Source organism: Styela clava, chromosome 3 (genome assembly GCF_964204865.1).
Source record: "Styela clava chromosome 3, kaStyClav1.hap1.2, whole genome shotgun sequence".
Lineage (NCBI taxonomy): Eukaryota > Metazoa > Chordata > Ascidiacea > Stolidobranchia > Styelidae > Styela > Styela clava.
In genome coordinates this window covers 24,668,541-24,690,343 of record NC_135252.1, presented here as the reverse complement: position 1 = coordinate 24,690,343, position 21,803 = coordinate 24,668,541, and the positions used below count along the sequence as shown (strand labels likewise).

At 36.8% G+C, this 21,803-nt stretch overlaps 4 protein-coding genes across 4 annotated transcripts; 2 read left to right on the top strand and 2 right to left on the bottom strand.

The window, feature by feature from the left end:
- The first annotated feature begins 1,143 nt into the window (after positions 1–1,143).
- LOC120342185 (eukaryotic translation initiation factor 2A-like) lies at positions 1,144–5,711 on the top strand. Its single transcript, XM_039410904.2, has one exon. It carries the CDS (start codon positions 1,835–1,837, stop codon positions 3,629–3,631), a length of 1,797 nt encoding a protein of 598 aa, XP_039266838.2. The 5' UTR covers positions 1,144–1,834; the 3' UTR covers positions 3,632–5,711.
- Positions 5,712–6,118: 407 nt separating this feature from the next.
- Positions 6,119–7,754, top strand: LOC120342186 (tryptophan--tRNA ligase, mitochondrial-like). The gene has a single exon (XM_039410905.2). The coding sequence runs from the start codon at positions 6,192–6,194 to the stop codon at positions 7,275–7,277; it is 1,086 nt and encodes a 361-aa protein (XP_039266839.2). The 5' UTR covers positions 6,119–6,191; the 3' UTR covers positions 7,278–7,754.
- A 1,456-nt stretch (positions 7,755–9,210) lies between these two features.
- Positions 9,211–14,040, bottom strand: LOC120342200 (uncharacterized). Its single transcript, XM_039410929.2, has one exon. It carries the CDS (start codon positions 13,815–13,817, stop codon positions 11,991–11,993), a length of 1,827 nt encoding a protein of 608 aa, XP_039266863.2. The 5' UTR covers positions 13,818–14,040; the 3' UTR covers positions 9,211–11,990.
- A 1,244-nt stretch (positions 14,041–15,284) lies between these two features.
- On the bottom strand, positions 15,285–21,174 carry LOC120342078 (transmembrane 9 superfamily member 1-like). The gene is made up of 2 exons (XM_039410750.2): positions 20,907–21,174; positions 15,285–20,611 (listed from the first exon to the last, which is right to left on the bottom strand). The coding sequence occupies exons 1-2, from the start codon at positions 21,095–21,097 to the stop codon at positions 19,024–19,026; spliced, it is 1,779 nt and encodes a 592-aa protein (XP_039266684.1). The 5' UTR covers positions 21,098–21,174; the 3' UTR covers positions 15,285–19,023.
- Positions 21,175–21,803: the final 629 nt, after the last annotated feature.

Sequence of the window (21,803 nt, the reverse complement as noted above, 5' to 3'; positions counted from 1 at the left end):
GAAGACAGAAAACATGCCACAACACTGCCATAACACACACAACGATGACAGTGGCTAAGAAACCTTTGTTGAATTTTAGTTTTTACTTGATCGGTATTTTTTGGCCCTGAATTGCCCTTTTTATCGTGTGTGTGTGTGTGTGTGTGTGTGTTTAGGTAACAGCGCGCTTTCAATGTTTTTGGGGGGTCCGTGCGTACCAATAAAAGTTTAGTTTTCTCCAGGATATGTAAAGATTTCCTTTTGAAGTGTCAATAAAACGGCTTGATCATGTGACCAGCCACGGCCTCTCGTGCGGATAGCCAGCCCATTTGTATATTTCACCCCGACCCATCTGGTTATCAATTTTCATTCTAGCACAACTGTCTGTATTAGTAACGTTTTTTGAATACATGTCAGAAGAGGTACAACTTCAGCTTATATTTACCATTACGAGACGAATAGAAGACATACATACATAGTTATTCATTTCATACCATTAACTTCGCCAACTAAGCATTTTGTTTTTCTAAAATCTGTTCTAAAACCGTAGGTTGCTCTCGCGATTCTATTATCAGTTTCATTTATTTTATTATTTTTATGAATTTTATTTTGTTATTATCAATTATCATATTGCTTATTATTCTGATTATGGAGTCGAAATAAACTTATACTTATTCATGTCATAGCATCAACTTTGTCAACTAAGCATTTTGCTTTTCCATTTGTTCATGTTATGTTATTTTCTTTAATGCCATAACAAAACGATTGACTTGGACGTTTTTCACGAATAAACCTCATATGTACGTCATGTATGATCGTCGATATCCCATTCGTTCATAAGGCTTTTCATCTTCAATCGTCTGTATCGGTCATACACATACATGAAGGAGTTTGCAGACACGTGCGAACAAAATACGTGAAGATACGATGCGTTATGTATTTTCTAAAAGTTTATGATTACCCTTGGCAAAATTATTAAGCAGTATAACTTGCCTTTTCTTTGAATCGATTAATTGAATATACGATAATAAATTTCTTAATATTTAAAAAGAAAAATAGAGATTGTAAAAGAATCGAACGAGTAATTATTTGAAATAATTTGTATCGTAACTTCGCTGGGATATTTATGCACGTCTGTTACGTTGCTAAATCATGGCTAAATCTTGCTGACAAGATTACTTACAGACGAAAGTTACGGTTTCAAAGTGGAAGTTAGAGAGGAAAAAAAGTGTTTATTCGATAAGAGGACTTTATCATAAAGATCAGTTCAATTGACTTGTTTTGGGAGCAAGAAATTTTGTATTTACACTTAGTTTATTTCTTTTAAAATGTTTTAGACCTAATTTAAAGTTTTGGCAACTTTTCTGACTTTCCTGTTATACCTGTATACAGTTCTATGTATTTGTCTTGAGTATTGTAATCATTTAATATAATGGTGGAGTTATTATCAACATTCAGTATATCCCACTTCGTTGTTGTTTGGTCAGTTGGTCTAAATCCTGCACAAAAATACAATATTGACATTAATTCCATTCATCTGTCTGCACAGTCAGATAGTTCAGTAGTGAAGAAGTATTTCACTTTTGAAAAATGATGCAAGTAAAACAGAAACTGGCTAACTAATCCCATACCCGACATTAACCAGATGTAGAGATGAGAGGCCGTGGTTCCCCATAATGCAATGTAAAGTCCTTCCTAATCCTATTGGCTTCACTCTCTCCTGTGATAAACCTGAACATCCTATTACCCTTAAATTCATTCTCAAAAGCAAAATAGTTCCCTATTCGATTTTCATGCACTGTTGACGAGCTTTTTTTGAAATTTCATCAAGGTTCACTACAATTAATCATTCAGTATGGATTTACCTTTATTGGTGTTTCGTGGTAAAGGGGAACACTCTTTAATTTTATCCGAGTGGAATCCAGAAGTTCAATTCTCTGAAGAGAAAATGACAGCACGATCGTTGCATGCTCCACCGAATAAACCATGCCGTGCAATGAAATTTAGCAACAAAGGATTCATGTTCGTGTATTGTGATAGTGAGAAAACCTATGTTTATAACACCGTGACGTTAAAAGAACTAGTGACTTTACCACTGGCGAAAACGTGCGGCCTTCATTTTTCTCCGGACGACAAAATTCTGTGCACTTTGGAGCCGTTTTTCACGTCAAAAGAACTCCCAGAGGGGAAAAAGAATTTGAAAATTTGGGATACGGCAACTTGGGACTGCTTAGCTGAAATAAAACAAAAATCTCAGTCGCTTTGGAGTCCGGTCTGGTTTGGCGATGCGTCTGTTTGTGCTCGTTTGATGACAAATAACATATTTTTTTACGCTGGAAATAATTTTAACGACGTCGTCACAAAACTACACATTGACAAGTTAGAAAATTTTAGTTTATCGCCAACGACAACAAGTCCGCATCGGGTTGCATGCTTTGTCCGTGGAGCTAAAGGTGCACCATCGTCGGTGAAGATATTCAACTATCCTAAATTTGAGCGAGATGACGTGATAGCGAGCAAAAGTTTTTTTAAAGCTGATACAGTGAAAATCACGTGGAATCAAAAAGGTACTGCAATTTTAATTCGTGCAGCCACAGAAGTTGATACAACGGGTGCATCGTACTACGGAGAGCAGTCATTACATTACATGAGTTGTAATGGAGATACATCGATTGTGCAACTACCAAAAAATGGCCCGATATATGACGTCGCTTGGGACCCGGATTCGACAAGATTCTGTGTTACATACGGATTCATGCCTGCGAAAGCAAGCATATTCAACCACAAATGTAATATTTTACATGACTTTGGTCCTTCCCCGAAGAATATGTGCGTATACAACCCGCAAGGCAATATATTGCTATTGGCTGGGTTTGGAAATTTGCGGGGAAACATAGAAGTATGGCATAACGACTCTAAAGGTATAAAGCAAATTGGCCAGTTGGAGGCGCCAGATACAACTCAACTTGAATGGTGTCCAGATGGGGTGCATTTTATCACCGCGACAACGACTCCTAGGTTGAGGGTTAACAATGGTTATAAAATATGGAACTATTCACGTAGTGCACCCCTAGTGGAGAAAAAATGGGAAAATGAACTTCATGAAGTTTTATGGCAAAATTTCCCAGAGGGTTCTTTCAAAATGCCGGTTATCAAAATTGGGGGCGTATCGGCCCCAAAAGTGGGACTAAATGCATCGAAACCGCAATCATATGTTCCTCCTCACGCTAGAGGGCGCTCTGACTATGACGCATCCAAGTTCAAACAAGACGAAGAAGAGATAGCTCAAGCGGAACAAAATCTTTCAAAGTCTGCGCTCAAAAATAAGAAAAAGAGAGAAGCAAAGAAGAAGAAAGAGCAACAAGTGCAGCAGCCGGCAAGTAATTTAACGTCGAGTCAGCGAGATGCTGTTGCCATGGCAAAATATTTGCTGAGTAATAGTGATGACAAAAAAGGACAGCAAGCAAAAACAACAGCACCACCAGGTGGAGAAATTGAGAAAAAGATCAAGAATTTACGCAAGAAGATTCAAACAATTGAAAAATTGAAAGTTCAACAAATCGAAGGAAAACGGCTCGAGAAAAACCAAATTGAGAAAATTGCAACTGAAAGCGATTTGAGAGCTCAGTTGAGGGAACTTGAATTGGGTTAAACTAGGGGAATTCCCAATGTTGGTGCAAATTCTAAAATTCATATCGAGCAATCTGATCATAATGCTTACTTATATATTTTTTCCTTTGTTGGGCTAGCATATTCGTCCTTGAAGTGCTCCATATGGACCCCCAGGGCTCTGTGAGAGAAACCTATGGGCTCTGCAAGCTATTCGTTTACTCGTTAAAATGCTGACTTGGCTAATTTTGTAACTGTCCAAAGAAGCAATCACAGCATTAATAAAATTCGACAACGGTAGCGTTGAAATGTGGCAAAAAGGCGGTAATAATTTTTATAAATTTATTTAGGGGTTCTGTAAATAATGGGCAACCTCTTCATGGGCTCCATGACACCCCTGGGTTAGCAAACTTTTACGAAATGCCTATGAATGAGAATCGTGTTTGAAACTTTGGGAAATCTTCAGGGGAGTATAATAATGTGCGATTTGAAAATTTTTTTGATATTATTTGGCCTTGTATACTCTTTTCTTGAATATTTTATATGTGTTCTGGAAGGCTCTTGGCATTTTAGTGGGGCACGTAACACTGTTGGATCAGTTTCCTTTAGAGTTCTATATTGACCTTGAAGTTCATGCCCATATTACGGGGGCAGCATCAAATCAAAAAGATTTCAGTATGTCCAAAGATAGTATTTCTGCTTATACAAAGTCATGGTCAAAGTGAAAACGTTATATGAAAATAGTCATTCATCATTTGATGCTACTAAATTGTTTGAAAATTTTTGATTCATTTGTTTTTGCTGACTGTATAATTAGTGTCTTGGTCTAGAACAGTGGTTCTCAAACGATGGGGCGCGCCACACAAGGGGGCATAGACAGTTCTTAAAGGGGGCGTGGAGCAAATTCAAAATAAAAACATTTGTTAGATTTGATCTTGCCCGCCTTATTTTGGATATTTATGTTCCATTCCAAATTTTTTAACGTGTTTTTTGAATAAAACATACTCTCGCTTTACTATCTGTTATTTGTAGCTTATTGTTAGCTAGTTATTTTTGAGGTGGGGTGCCAGACTTGACAAATTCTAAAACGTGGGTGCAGCTTATAAGTTTGAGAACCACTGGTGTGGAGGGATGTAAAAAATGGCATTTTTCGAGTGCCTGTCTATTTCAGCATTGCTCTCTTCTGAATGCATTTAATTCCAATATTCTTTAAACTTAAGTTTTGGTTGGTCGGGCTGGTAAAATTTTTCCCGTTTTCTTAAATTCTCAATTTTTGTCTAAACTAATTGGACACTCAATTATTCATATTGTTGTCGTTTCGTTTTGAAAATTCCTGTGGTTTATTAATGACCGTAGTGCCTTCTGAAAGTTCATTAATGTTATTTCTTACTGTACTGCATACTTACCGTAGTACATGTTTGGGAAAAGCTGGTCCAACCTAATTTTATACACCCAATAATTCATTTTGTTGACGGTCCATTTTCATCTACTCAATCCTATCGCTTTGAAATTTTCTGTGGTTGAAAATGGTAGTACCTCCTGTCCTCCTGGAAGTTCATTAATGTTATTTCTTTCCCAAATTTTGTGATACCGAGGATCACACACTGATTTTTGTCCATATATTTGAGCACTGCTTTCACTTCTGTAAATCTTTAATTTTAATTCTATCATAACATTCAAAACCAAGAATGGTCAGTACCGAATAATCCCAAATACATTTTAAAACAGACAAACCACGGGCTAAATCCAGCCCGCTTGTTAATTCAATCTGGCCCGCCTGATGCTGCCACAGGCAAACTAAAACCAAATTTTGATGTTTTAGTTAAAAATAGCTTAAGGAATTTGTTGAGATTGCGATTTATTTTAGTTTTGGCACGAGGCTCAATGTTTTCCACCTTTGCTTTGTAACACTGTAAACATTGTTCATAAAATGTAACTCTTTATGTCATACTTGCATGCCAGTCTAGGTGGGCAAAATTTTTGGCCCCCTAATTTAAAAACCGTGCCCACTTCTGTTCTAAAATAATCTTTTCGAATATGAAATATTGAATACATTCTGAAATGAGTCTCTTCCACAAGAGAAATTCTTCGAGACAATTGTAAATTCATAGAATTCAAATTTGGTCAGGCAGAATATTTGAGAAAAACATTATTCAATTGGTATTCTCTTTTATTCTGTCAGAAGTTAACTAACTTTTTTTTTTGTCTATCATAAAATGATAAATGCTTGGAAAGACATTTTCAAATAACAAATTGACTAAATGAATATAACCATTTTTGAATGTATTCGAATATTAGATTCGTTTAGGCCACCCCTGTTCAGAAGCAGTAGTGAATGTTTCCACACTTGAAAAGAGTGCAGTCTCCTAAGAGGCTAATAATGAATTTATACCTTGCTCTATTCTCTAGCGATCCTCTTAAATTTGCGAATTTTGAACTGCACCATTATGTGACAATTTCAACATCATATCCATGTATATTTAAGTGTTTTGTCTCTTTTTTGGAACACCATCATTTCAATTTTCGATCAAATTTAATTAATTCATTAGACATTTAGAATAACGAATTTTTTCTTCTTCTTTTTTTTGAGTTCTACTTACAAAATGTTACGCAGGACACACCATAGATTTTTTAGAAAAAAACTTTTACATAGAATTACTACGCAAAGAAGAAATTTCAGTGAAGATGTGAAAGAATCTCCAAAAGTGGTGTTTTCCGGAATCCAACCGACGGGGATTCCCCATCTGGGAAACTACCTTGGAGCTATAAAACAATGGGTGGATTTACAAAAAGAAGAAAATGAAATTTACTTTTCCATTGTTGATTTACACGCCCTGACAATCCCACACGAAGAAAAAATCTGCGAGAAAGTTTTGAGCATGGTAGCGACATTACTAGCATGCGGGATTGACCCCAAAAGGAGCATTGTTTTCAAACAATCAGAAATCAAAGAACATGTTATGTTGTCATGGTTATTGAGTTGCATTGTGCAACAAAACACTTTGAAAAATATGATCCAATGGAAAGAGAAATCGAAATCTACGCGGAATGCCGCTAATTTGGGACTTTTCACGTACCCCGTATTGCAGTGTGCTGATATACTATTATATAAAGCTACTCATGTCCCTGTGGGTAACGACCAAACCCAACATTTGGAATTGTGCCAGGATATTGCTCGAAAATTTAATAACCGATTCGGAACATTTTTTCCCGAACCTGTGACACTAATAGATGAAAATTGCACGAAAATTTTATCATTACGAGATCCGTTTTCTAAAATGAGTAAAAGTCAAGGTCATGAACTCAGTCGGATTAACCTTGACGATTCCGATGACCAAATATGGAATAAAATTAAAAAAGCAGTCACTGATAACACTTCAGCCGTGACCTATGACCCTATACGAAGGCCAGGGGTCGCGAACTTGATCCAGATTCATTCAAGTATGACTGATTTAACGGTTAATGAAATTTGTTCTCGTTCCGAGGAAGAGGGCCTGGATACTGGGCAATATAAAATGGCAGTTGCGGAAGCAGTTATTGATCATATAAGACCGATTCGAGCTGAATATGAGAAGCTAGTGGGCGATAGGGAGCATCTTGAAACTGTATTGTCCGAAGGCACGACTAAAGCGAAAGAAACTGCCCAAAAAAATTGGAATGAGCTTCGAAGCATGGTTGGATTGACTTGATTTAAATTATGGTACATTGCGCAATTTTTCAAAGGTCCTTAGGGGGAGAGGAAAGCATATATAACAGTGGTTCCCAACTTTTTATGACTCGTGCCCCCCTCCAGAGTCTTGAAGCACTTATAACCTCCCTGTTCATGATTACAGTAGTATTTATAGTGTTACTTTTATTGGTAGATTCCGAATTCTACCATGTTCAAACAATTCATGCTCAACAAAGTGAAAACAACCTTAATAAGTAATGAAACTAGGAAGAACGGAGAGTATTATGCAAACTGAAGTGGCCGCCGCTAACTGCTCTGGTTGGACAACACAGCTATATAAGAATCCATGATTACTTTCTATGTGGAAAGTGTGGGTTGGGGGATCTTGGCCTGAAAATATAGAAATTCTCTGCTCACGATTCCACTTTTCCGAAATTCTATTTTAACATGTTTCTATCCTCGAATTACGGTAATATAATTAAAAATGGAGCAGAAATTGGCAAGTGTATATATGATATTTGATCTGGGTCGGGTGGTAAAATATACCAATAGATAATTTATTTTGAACTGTGGTTTCAATCTTGTGAACATTGTGATAGCGACTCGTATTTAGCTTAGAAAATCTAGTCCAGGAGTAGGCTAATTACAACCCGAGGGACAGATCCGGCCCATTGATATGTTTCATCCAACTCACTTGCGTCTGCTGAAAATGTGCATCCTAATGCCAACATAGTTATTAAATCTATGGCCTCAAACCAGAGGGATGTCATTTCTGAATCACTTAATGCAGAAGTACACAACGTTATTATTAAGCGGAGAGCGTGCAACATGCTGCCAGCCACTCACGTAAGTAAAACACATGAAGTTTTCTGCGCTCGTCACTGCGTTAAATCTTTGTTTGTTTTGCCCAATGGTTTATTGCTTCAAGGCTAAGCAGTGTGGCAAGGCTGAATATCTGGGGTTGGGTATATGGCCCACTGACAAAAAATGATGCACACCCCTGTTATGGAGTTTCTAGTAACAGATTTGACACGATTGACGTAAGGTCTTAAACGATTCAACTGCGCAAAATTAGCAAAACATGTCTTCAAAGTTGAAAATTTTTATGTATGCTGGCTACTGTGACCCTAACATCCCACTGTCAGAATGATTCAAGGCGGGCCACAAGAGAATTTTTGATAATTATTCCTTCCCTCATTTCAAATGAATATGCACACAATTCTCATCTAGCTGTGTGTTTTTAAAGCACATAGATACAAGCAGCTATGTAGTTACAAGCATAGTTTTTATGGATCTAAATTTCCGTTAAAAATCCATGAAAATAACCCCAAATGTTAACGGCCCGGAATCTTTCAGGATTGGCTTTGCCCACCCAACTTATTACTCTGGTTGAGGTGGCATGTGATTTGACCAGAGATGCCAACATAGTTGGTAAACCTAACGCTTCAAACCAGAGGGGGTCATTTCTCAATGATTTAATAAACGAGGGTTATTGAAGAGCAGGGGTGTGCAACAGGCGGCCCCCAAGCCATCTGGCCCCACTCAGATTTTCCTCGTCAAGCATAATAGTTTTTCTCAAGGTTCTCCTAGCTTCAAGGCAAAGCAATAGCCACATTCTCTTTTCTTGCATATCCTGCATGAATAAATTTATTGTGTGGCCCAGCTAGATGTGTCTGAATTTGGGCATATGGCCCATCGACAAAAAATGTTGCATACGCCTGTAATGGAGTTGCTAGTAACAGAATTGACACGATTTACCAAAGGTTAAATGCACAAAATTAACAAAACATAGCCTCTGAAGTCTGCTATTTTCTATGTATTCTGGCTACTGTAACCCACATTCAAAATAATCCTGATTGAGCCAAAACACGTCCGTAATTATTCCTTGTCATACAGGCCCTACTTTCAAACAAATATGGAATTCAAATCCTACATCACAAAATTGCACACAATTCTCATTTAGCTGTGTATTTTCAATGCACAGAGATACAATCAGCTATGTACACCACCATGTACAATTAAATAAGTAAAGTGAATTGCAACAGAATGAAATTAAAAATGATAATCAGCTGGCAAGCTCTGTCACGTGTCTGGCAAGCAGCCTCGATTGAAAGTGCAATCGAATCAAAATTTCAAAAAATAATACTCTTGACATATTGTCGAAAAGTTAACTATGTATAATCAAAAACGAAAGCAGGTTATTTATATATACTACATGAACAAAAATAATGGCATGTTGACATAATAGTTGAAATATGCTTGTCGGAGAAGGTCAGACTTTGGTCAGATAAAGCGTTACAGAAGGTGACCGTACATTTGAACCCATGTACATTTGAACCCATGCGTATATCCACGGGTTCAATCTATATGCGGGTGCTAAAACCCATGGGTTAGGGTTAGTATGGGTTCAAATATCCGCAAAACAAAAAAAAATCTCTAGGTGCAATAGCATACAGGTGCAATTGTCATGGGTTCAAATGTACGTGGGTTCAAATGTAATGGAACCGTTACAGAAATATAATTGTGTCAGTGTGCTGCAAAACGCTTGAATCACTTAAGATATATTGTTGAAAAACATGTACCGTATATATATTTGAACTATGTATATCTGAGGAAGCCTGACCCTGGTCAGACGAAACGTTACAGAAATATTGTGTCAGTGTGTAGTAGGACTCTTGAATCCAGTGGCCTATCTACATAAAATGGCACGCATGGCAAAGTTGAAAAATGCGCCCTTGGGCTCGATGACTGACGATTTTCAACAAACAACTGTTGTTGAATTTGGATGCTCGTATGTTATTATTCAAGTAAAAATATGAGTTTCAATCATTTTACTTTCAATTTGAAATTATTTTATTGAAACATTTTACGATTAAAACTTTGCCCTTTATGTGCCCCTGTCCAAATGGCAACCTAGATTCGCCACTGCTTGAATCGATTTCATGGAAGTCTCTCAATGGAGCCAGGTTAGGACTGGATTGCGTCAGTATTCAAAAAATACGAGTAATAATGTATCATATATGACGTTTCATATAAACTTAACAAAGTTTAGTATGAAAATAATTGCAACAAAAAAATTAGGAAATGGATGAAACTTGCTATCACTACCATGTCTTGAATCCTTTACAGCAGAAGTTGTGTAAAAAAAGCTGTGAATAATAGAGCAGTTGAATACTTTTTCACTTGGATTGAATTATGATATGACTTAATAATGGACATGTCTGAGAAACTACAAAGCTTGACAACATACATTAAACAAAATTTAAAAGAAATAAAATAAAACCAAAATTCACGACCATAAATTTTACACTGATGAAACTAAGGTAAACTGTACCATATAAATATCAATGGAGAAATAATCCTAACAAAGAGTGTAAATTCTAATATTCAAGAAATTTTACAGCAATGAAACTAAGTCAAAAGGTATCATGTATAATTATCCTCATTAAATAAGTGCACAAATGACAGTTAAATACATTTAACCACTGCCAGTTGGGTGCTTTGTCCAATGAAAACTCAAGTACGAACAAAAACTGTAAATTTTAATAATCACGAAATTTTACCGAAATGAAACTACAGTAAGTCAAAAGGTACCATATAATTATCCTCATTGAATACCTACCGGTAAGTGCACAAATGAAAATTAAATACATCTTACCACTGCAGGTTGGGTGCAAGTCAGAATCTCATCTCAACAAAAAGTGTAAATTCTACTCACCACAATGAAACTAAGTCAAAAGGTACCATATAATTATTAATGGAAACCCCAGTAAATAGGTGCACAAATGAAAGTTGAATGTTGTGCGCCAGTCAGAATCCCAATGGAAAGTGTAAATCCTAATATTCAAGAAATTTTACTATAATGAGACTAAGTCAAAAGGTATCATGTATAATTATCCTCATTAAATAAGTGCACAAATGACAGTCAAATACATTTTACCACTGCCAGTTGGGTGCAAGTCAGAATCTCATCTCAACGAAAAGTGAAAATTCTACTCACCACAATGAACTAAGTCAAAAGGTACCATATAATTATTAATGGAAACCCCAGTAAATAGGTGCACAAATGAAAGTTGAATGTTGTGCGCCAGTCAGAATCTCAACGGAAAGTGTAAATCCTAATATTCAAGGAATTTTACTATAATGAAACTACCGCAAGTTAAAATGCGCCATATACTATTTGGTGACAACTTATTTTAAAAGAAATTTGCTCTAAGCAAAGTAATGAATGCGTACAATAAAAGAGATTAAGCGAAGTTACAGATATTTGGAATTTAGTACATGCATCTGAAACAAATAAATGGCTAACGAATCGGACAAGAGGTCATGGTATCTCATATGATTAAGCCATCTTTATCGGCTTTTCTCTCCCCCGAGATAAATATATAATTCCTAAATCTAGATCTCGTGGCCATAGGTACTCACAAATAATCTCAGTGGCTCTTGGATAATTTCTTTCAGTGGTTGTATTATTGTATATAACTTCACTCAGAAACGAGTATTTTCCATTACTGAGAAGGTAACCATGACCCCAGCTTGGGGAAAATTCCTTAAAAATAAACTAATTTTCCATTATCATACATAAATACACCCTTTATTAACTTCTCAAGGAGATCAGTCTTCTTCATTTCTGTGAGAGTATGTAAACTTTGTTTGGGCAAATTAAAAAAAAAAATAAATTGTCAGTCACAGGCCAAAATGACAATGTAATTAATAGTTGCATTCCTACAATTCACACAGTGTTATTGTCATCATCAGATGACAATTCATTTGCTTCCAGTCTTCGATATTCATCAGTATTATGTCTTCCTGAGGATCCAAAACTGCCAGGAATTTTTCGCACCACGGCCGCAATACTGAATGAATCGGCACTGTTTTTTTCACTCCACGCTCTCACTGGCACCGTTATTTCACCCCTATTCTTTTGACAGCAACGTGTTGCTGTGATGCCGAGAATAGCTCCTAATGCAAAGCAGAGAAATGATGCTAAAATCCAGAAAAACGTGTTTTTCGATTCTACAATTTGTACTTCAGGGGTATCATCATTTTTACTTTTATTTTGGTCTTCAATGAGAGAAGTTTGAAACTTAGCTTCTACCGCAGTAAGCACTTCAATATGTGAAAAAGTAGGATTTTGCGTATTTTCTGGCAACGACGCTTCGTATGTCGGTAAATCAGTAGATAAAGCTTCATATGCTTCGTGCTGTTCTTCTAAAATGGTTCCAGGTGTTGTTAACTCAGTAGGTGAAGCTTCTTCTAAAATCATTCTAAGTGTCGTGCGGGTCGTGAATTCATGCGGAAATATTCTTTCCTGATCGAAAAAACTAGGATTAGTCATTTCTTTACTCGGAGATATTTCAGATGATTCTTCGGAGATCGTCTCAGATTCATGCGGAAATATTCTTTCCTGATTGATAAGACTAGGATTAGTCATATCTTTACTCTCAAATACTCCAGGTGATTCTTCTAAAGTCCCAGATTCATAGGGAAATGTGCCCTCTCGATTGTGAAAATTAGGCATTTCTTTGAAATTATTTGAGTCCATTTTTGGAAAATTAGAATCTTCATATGCGTAGCTATTTCGAGCAGTTGGGTTTGGAGGAGAAATATCTTCTAAATAATTGTTATTAAAAACTGAGTCCGTTTTTAGAGTACTTGATCCATGGTGATGAAATATTCCTTCTTGATTGGAATCAGACGTATCTACAAAATAATTCTTGTCGACATCTGACTCTGTTTTTCGGGTATCTGATTCATCATGTCGAAATATTCCTGCTTGATTAGAATCTTTTCTATTTTTAACGATATCTGAGTCCGATTTATGAACATCTTCTTCATGTGGTAAACTTTGAGTAGAAACGTCCGGACAAAATGTTGAATTCGTGACTTCGAAATTTGTAGGTTCAATAGAAGGAACAAGCAGACCAAAATTATATTCCCCATTTCCATATACATTAGACTCAGGGCTTAAACCTAAACGACCTCTTATCCAGCGTCTGATATTATTTGGCTCAATTTTCGACATGCGGAAAATGCAACCATAAGTGAGAACAGCAAATGGATATTTCTTTGTAAGCTTTGGAAATGCAGTGAGAATATATCTATATAAACATGACGTGGCTAATTGTCTCAGTTGATTGATACCCTCTTGTGGTGCGCATGGGTGATACATAAACACAACCCCACCGTGCTCTAAGTTATGAACATATCTCCCTGGTGGGATATAGTTATATTCACCGTATTGTCCCCATACTTTTCTATGTGGTCCACTATGAGGGATATTACTTTCGTATAAGTCATCAATAGTCTTGTCTATACAGACATGATATGCTGATTCTGTCATATAACACCTAGGATCAAATCGCCCAATTTTGTCTGCTTTCCATGGCGAATTTTCGTAACATTTGTAATCACTATCTCCATGTAAATCAATTGAAATCCGGTATTTTCCGTCATCACAGCCATGGTTTTCCTCTCCATGTCGTTTGACAATTCTTTTCCCCAAACTTTCCCACGGAAAACAAACAAATATGAACAACACAAAGTACTTGCCATCCATTTTGAATTTCTGATTTGTCAGTAACAGTCAGCAAGCCAGCCCTCTGGCTATTTTGCTTGCGAATCTCTATTCTCTCGGCGCTATTACGTCACAGGTAATTTGATCCGATTATTAAATTAGTTCTTGTTATATGGCCCTGCCAACGCTTTAAGCCCAAAAACTGAAAAATATATGAAAAAACGAACGAATGAAAACGTATACAATGTCGGGTCCTGTTATAAAAATCGTCCATGTGCATATTTGTGTGTCAGTCTCATCCAACTAATTAAACTCACGCTAAGTTATGGCACCGGCGTTTTTCGTCATCAGTCCTTTGTTTGCATTATTCAAGCCCCAGTGGTTTTAGTATACCATTTTTGAGAAAGGCCCGTTTCTATTTAACGCCTATAACATTATCATATTTTTAATTAAATTGTAATTGCTCTCCTGATTTCGTAATCAGTTTTATTTATTCTTTTTTTTTTATCAAGTATTTTATCGCTTATTGTGCTGATTACTCCAAGTTCTCTGCATTTTAATTGTCCGTTTGTTGTTATTTTGTTTCTTTCAGAGTGACCGAAATAAATTGATTGGTTGATTATAGAGTTGATAAACTTATACTCTTACCAATAATTTTTGAAGCTGTTATGCCGAGTCATATCACATTTCAAACTCAACAGTGACTCAATGTTTACATGGGTGCAAATGTATGTGGGTGCAAATTTACATAGGTGCAAATGTACGTGGGAGCAGATGTAAGTGGGTGGGTGTCTTTTTTTTACCCAAGTAATAAAATATCAAGTAATACGATACTTGCACCGTCGAAATAAATAGCAGAGTAGCAAACTAATACATAATGGGGAAGATTGCGTTAGGGTTCCCGTTTATTTATTTTTTCAATTGATTGAATTAAAATTCGTTTAGTTCCCATCCAAATTTGATGATTAGATCCCATTTCACGAGAATAAACATTTGCATAGAAAAAACAGGAAAACCGAATTTTATATTGCAAATGTCTGTGGGCGCAAATGTTCCTGGTTGGGTTCAAATGTCCGCGGGTGCTAAAATCTATGGGTGGAAATCAATGTTCCCTCTAATTTTTTGTAGTATGTGTGCGCAGAAATTTTGGTGTGTGTGCACTTTTTTGGAAATGACTAATATTTGTGCAAAAACCTATGAAGAAATTGGCGTTCTGACCGGGTAATAAGTGGGCCAACAACAAACTTTCTCAACCTGCCAACCGAGCACATTGTTACATTACATCGAAATACGCCTGTGCGCAGTAAATCTATGCGTGTGCGCGGCCTCTGAAAGTTGTGAGCGCGCGCACACCTTAGAGGGAACACTGGTGGAAATGTATGGGTTCAAATGTCTGTGGGTGCAAAGTATGCAGGTGCAAATGTACGTGGATTCAAATGTGCTGCCACCGCACGAATCCTATTCTTCAACTATCTTCAACTTTGCTCATCCAAACTAATGGAACACAACTTTAACATATACATAGCTTTTATATTGTGCATTGAAAAACAGCAAAGCATATAAATTGGAAACAAAGCAACCATTGGTGGCACAATCAGAAAATAGTGTCCCATAATAGGGGCCCATAGAGCAGTTGGGCGGGAAGAGGGGGGGGGGGGGGGGGGGGGAGGGCATCATGCCAGGCGTAAAATCCCCCCCCCCCCCTAGAAAACTCCCTTTTCTTCCTAGTTTCATTGCTCGATAAGGCTATTTCACAGGGTGTTTTCACTTCGTTGAGAATGAATTGTATGAACATAATGGGATTTGGAATCAACCAATCAAAATAACACTATAAATACCACTGGAATGATAAACAGGGGAGCTATCATTGCTAAGTCTGTAAGGGGGCATAGAAGGTTGGGTACCAATGGTCTATACATCCATTCTTGTTGGTTATCATCCCAAAAAAGATGTGAAAATGGTACATGAAAGATCTCTTACAATATAGCAAAACAATCATATAGAAATGGCAAAAATATTCTTGATTCACAATAAACTGACCATTGACCAAAAATTTGCTCAATCATTTAAGTGATTTTTACAAGATTTAGTACTGGGAGCAACTCTTGTACATATGCAAAGATAGGGGTTCTCATATATTGTATGGGAGAGGAAATTTGATCAGAGCTGTATATTCTTGTTGTTTGGATTTGCACTGGAGATTGAGTTAGATTTCAGAGCTCTCTGGGGTCAGAATTCCAGTTTTTGTGGTCAAAATTTGGTTTTCCCAGGAAAAAAATTATTTTAACGCAAAGACGGGGGGCATTTTTTTGAATAAAACAGGGGGTAAGGATAGATGTGTACATTTTTCTTGGAGGAGAATGAGTCGATTATCACACCCGGATGTCTGTGGCAATGTATGCACGACGGTAAGAAACCAATGCTTCAAATGTCTATATTGGCGATATGTCGGCTTATTATTCCAAAAAAGGAGCAAAAAGTTTGTTTATAATGTCCTTTATGGGGTGCTCCCGTAGTATGTGTACCAGGTTAGGGTTATGCAATAATTTTATTCCAATTTTCCTTATTTGAGTTTTATTACGAGTTCGGGGACTGTCTGTGTTAGCCAAGCAAATATCCCCCTGCCCATAGGCTTCTGTCCCTTTACACAACTTGATATATGTAAAGTGGGCAAACAAAATTAATTACCTCCATATTGGTAGTTGGTACACATACTTCTGGAGCGCCCTTAATGGTTTATGAAACTTCCCAACAATACAGAAAAGAATCATTTAGAAATGTCAAAAAATATCTTGCTTGAATATCAACAATTTTTATATTTATTTCATCTAGTGCTATCATTTCACAAAAGCTGACCAAAAAATAACACACATCATCAAATGGCAAAATGAGTTTTATAACGTCCCAATGAAATATGTTTGCTTACAATACAGAAAAAACAATCATTTTTGGGTGCTCCAGAAGTATGTGCACCAAGATGTCGCACAACCTAAATCCTAACTGATACACACATACTATGTTCAGGTTGTGCGCCATCTTGGTATGCATACTTCTGGAGGTCCCATTTTTGAATGGCAAAAAATAAGCTTGCTTGAATTTTTATATTTTATGTTTACTTTGAAAAGCACCAGTAGCTAAACACAGGGAATGAATGTTTATTCATCTCAATAGGAAGCTAAAATGTCTTGATAACGTCTTTAACTCTTGCAATAGAGGAGAAACAGTTATTTTGAATGTCAAAAATATGATTAATTGCTAAAATTTCTGACTTTTGTTGGATTTTATATGTTCATGTGGTGAAATGCAGTAAAGAGATGAGGATGAAAAATTGGAAATGAGCCCCTGAATGCCATTGTACCAAGGATTAAATAAGACCTGTATGTATGGACATAAGACAACTAGAATCAAAAATTAATTATGTGTAATAAATAAAACTCCAAAGTAAAAATCATTCGATTCTATCTACCCATAGGATTGAGAGACAAAACACACAAGCAAATTATTTTTACTTCTACGTGAAAAAGGAAATTATTATTCGGCCACTAAGTCGACTAAGGATGATGTAATTTAATTCAGGGATGCGCAACCTGCGGCCCCCAAAGAAAAATTGCACGGCCCGTGGGGGAGTGCCAATTTTGAATGATGAGCGGCCCGGGAAACAAGTTTTTAATTTATTTGTAATGTGCGAGTAATTCCAATCCCTCTGCGTTGCAAAGGCTATACCTGAGGCCGATCCCCTTATCTATGTCTATGACATTACAAGGCCTTAACATCAAGCATGTGCAAACAATGCAAGTCACAAGATCAAGCTACGGCCCATGGTTTCACCCAGTTATTTCTATCTGGCCCTCCGGTATTAAAAGGTTGCACACCCCTGATTTCATTGATCAATCCACATTATTAAACACAAGTTCAACAAGCATTCCAAGGTGCTTCAAACCTAGGAATAAAACCCCAATGTATAATCATAAACATTACAATACAGGTGTCCCAATAGCAAGTGAATTTCAAAGCGAAAATTATTTTAATTCCAATTGGAATGGATAATTTATATACACAAGATGGCGACTGTGATTGAGTTTAAGCAAAAGATTCCTGTTTATAGTACACTCAATTTTGTTTTAGAATATCATGTGGATCCAATTTACAGCATTTGCGGATATTGAAATAATTGGAAACTTTTGGGCCAACCAGTGTATTATAGCATTTATTATTGCTGTCCATAGGACAAAAAATAAATCACTTTTATTCTGAACTATTGGAGCAATGACTTCGAAATTTTCCTAAAATGTTAATTTTATATAATTGATAAAATCCACTTTTCAAAATTTTCATTCGATTCCAACAAGCACTTGGATATAGCCATCATTAGGGCTGTCCGAGCGCACCACATATTTTTTATACATCTCTGGAAACATAATTATGAAAAATATCAGCAGTATTTTACACGTTTTCCACATATGTTATCACAATATCTACGGAGGAAGTTTTCATAGTACAATTGAGACAGATTCAAGATTGCGCAACAATATTCGATTCGAGAAAAATGTTTGATTCAAACCGAAAAAATATTCGATTTAGGACATCCCTAGTCATCATTGACAATATATACAATAAATTATATATGTTCTCTACTAATTTCTATTAAATTATGAATTAAATTGAACAAAGAAATGACATTGCTCAAAATTTAAAAATGAAAAAATGCTAACAAAGTTAGTGGTGCAGCAAGTCATATTTTAAAGGAATGGGGAGATGGGGGAATCCCCTGTATCTCCCCCCCTTTGGCTGTGAAAATGAACAAATTTGAATGTCTTTTTTTTTCAAAATCTGAATTTCCAATCTCGTTGAGGGGGATGTTGTTTAACATACCGGCATGATTTGCCTAATAAAATTGAATAAACCATGTCAGCACCCCTCACTAAAATATTATTAAGACTTGCTATAATTGTAACTTTCCAAGATCATAATCTGCGAAACCGTGACCATAAAATATTCGATTCAAGATATATCTAAATATTTGGCCAGTAATGGGGGCACCACTTTAGAATAAACACTCGTCTCCAGTCAGTTTAAGGAATTCTTGCCTCTATTCCATTTTCAAATTCATTAAATAAAAGCAGTTGGATTCAATTTAAATACCAAATTCAAAACATATCCGAATATTCGATCAGTTTTGGGTATCACCTTATTAAAAGCATTTGTCCTGTTTGATGGACATTTTACTGTTTCTGTGGTATCCTTGCCTCTAGTCCATTTTCAAATTCACGTAAATGTAGCGAATAAACTTGAGGGAGGCGAAAAATGACACAGTTCCTAACATTAGGAAAAAAGCGAAGCAAGTCAGTAACGTGTATCCAAAGAATTCGACTGATTGTACAGTTCCAGACATGTTCGAACGTTTGAAATAGAAGAAAGACGCGTATATAAACACGAAAAATCCAGTCGAACCAGCGCTGAAAATGGAACGCCACCACCAACGAAAATCTTCTGAACTCAGCTGGAAGTACGTCAAGGCAACAGAGATGCACGCAGAGACAGATAAAACAATCCCAAACACGAGAAGTAGAACTCCATATAAGGTGTAGACCTCACGGCCCCAAACGGTAGCAAAGATGTAGTACAGCTCGACTGAAATTGCACTAAACGGCAAAAATCCGCCAAAAACCATATGTGCCAATGTCATTCTGTACCATGGCTGAGGCGGGATCTCTCTCGCTATATTCTTGGTGCGACACGGAGCATCGAAATCTCCAGATGTATTTTTTCCAAGAATTCCCCCTACTACAGTTAAAGGGAATCCAACTAGAACCCAAATGAAAGCCAGCAGAAGGACTGTCGTGAACGGGAGAGCTTGCGTTGATCCATAAATCCAATGTACAGTGTTGATGATACTCCAAATCGCAAAAAACGGGGCAGTAAACAACGCCGATGTTAGAACAATATTCGACACCCAGTTTGCACCTTGGAACTTGCGGTAGTATGAACTTGAAACGTATCCTGCGACACACGATGTCAGTGCATACAACAAAATGGCTGCTGTGTTTATTGAACCATGACGATGAGGTTTAAACATCCCAAGGAGAGCCATACATATAATTCCAGTTCCGATTGAAAGTAATTGCGTCCCAACTCCAAGAATCGAGCAAAATAACGATTTATATGGCGGGAATCGAAAAACATCAGCGTGTATTATTTTCCATCCATTATCATCGTCAGAGAATTCGGCAGATTCATCATCTTCAGCCTTGTTATATCTGGTAAAGTCGTTCCTCAAAACCCTGGTTAAAATCACAACTATAAAACCCATCAACAGCGAAACCAGGATTACAGAATTAATGATGGACAACCAATGTATTTCTAGCGTCCTCGGAAAGAAAGTATAGTCTTTGAGTAACTTCGATCGATCTGCTGCGTTCAGTTTCGTTTCAGTCCATTCTACGCTATATTTGTACGTAATTTTCATCGGCGCTTGTTGGTCTAAAGACAGCGGGCTGTGTCCTTTTGTAGTCGCATTTGCGGAAATTATTTTATCTCCATTATACGTAAACCGAAATGTTATATGGTTGTATAAAGATAGTTTATGTATGTGTGGCATTTGTAAGAATCCTGTTTCTTCGAATCGCCCAATGAAACTACGCATCGGTAAGTCGTCCGCAACCATTTCGAAGTAATACAACTCCTCTACAGCGTCTCTGAGTTGTTCGAGTGCTTTTTCATCCGCATCGATCGTACACAGTTCTTCATCTTTTTTGTTTTTACCGAATTGAACTTCGTACAAGGAATACGCCATACGGTCTCCGTCCAAAACTTCACCCAAGGTTAGTGATCGGTGCCTGTTAAAAGAATTATAATTACATAAAAGTCTTGGCAATTTTAAAATAATTTGCTCGATAGCATACAGCTGCAGTAACACACACATACAATACATACAAAAAGGAGAGATATTAAGCACGTTTCTCATATGTTTTATAGCAACTTCATTCTGAACAAAGCTCTTTAAGCAACTACTTGACAGCCGAAGGTAGGGTCACAATTAACACAGACAAAAAAATAGAAATTGGAATGGTGATTGATAAAGCATATTCTTTAGTGAAAGATTCCTCAATTCAACCAAGTTAAATATCTTACTTAATTTTATCCGGCCGACACACAGGCAACGAATAGTAGTGATATGTCTCATGTGGGTTGAAATATGGTCCAACTTTGTTAACGAATATATCCACATTATCGCCATCCTTAAACGACCCCATTCCTTGGATTAGGGAGGGGCCTGTTGCTATGACGACAACCCATAGTGCAAAATATTGTAGGATGTTCATTTTTGTTGCTTGGTTTGTCGAGTGTAATATTTAGATATGTGCTAAGAAAGATCTACCATTTTATCTGTTAGATAATACAGTACGGTAATAGAAAAAAGGTTATATCCTGGAATGGACTAAAAAAGTCTACAGTTTATTCGATTATCGTAGTTCTGCTACAATTTATTCACCAAACAGCCGTAGGGTAGTTCACACAGCTGCTGGTAGGTTACGACTTCATGCACCATCAATTCCAGAATTCCATGCATCTGAAATAAATAGTGTAACTGGCGAATTCAGGAATTAGGCTTTCTATTTAAAAACAGAAAAACGAAAGCCTTTATTAATCACACAAATGGAACAATCCTATACTATTATCATCTGGTCTCAAGCCAACCCTCCAACACTCTTGACTGCAAGAGTAGATCAAGTATACACTAGTAAAAAAACATATGGGATGACAGGATGAGCAGCATAGACAACCTTCTGACCTTCCTAGCAAAAAAGGCTGTCCTCGTCCTCATTGCATAAACGATTGATACTGATGACTGGACAAGGTTTCCATTTTCTATGTGGTTAATCCATTTATAGCCTTTACTTTCCCAATACCAAATCTGAAATGCGGTATATGGCACCTATTGTATAACTATTTCTGTATTTCGAAGCGATCAACACACTCACTGACATTTCGAAGTATTTTTGCTTATGCCTCGGTGACGTATTAATA

Bases quoted from the DNA above. Each gene is read 5' to 3' on its own strand.
- LOC120342186 (XM_039410905.2), top strand. From the start codon at position 6,192: ATGTTACGCAGGACACACCATAGATTTTTTAGAAAAAAACTTTTACAT.
- LOC120342200 (XM_039410929.2), bottom strand. From the start codon at position 13,817: ATGGATGGCAAGTACTTTGTGTTGTTCATATTTGTTTGTTTTCCGTGG.
- LOC120342078 (XM_039410750.2), bottom strand. From the start codon at position 21,097: ATGAACATCCTACAATATTTTGCACTATGGGTTGTCGTCATAGCAACA. The intron at 20,612-20,906 runs GTAAGATATTTA...TTCTTTTAACAG, and splicing joins TGTCGGCCGGATAAAATTAA to GCACCGATCACTAACCTTGG.
- LOC120342185 (XM_039410904.2), top strand. From the start codon at position 1,835: ATGGATTTACCTTTATTGGTGTTTCGTGGTAAAGGGGAACACTCTTTA.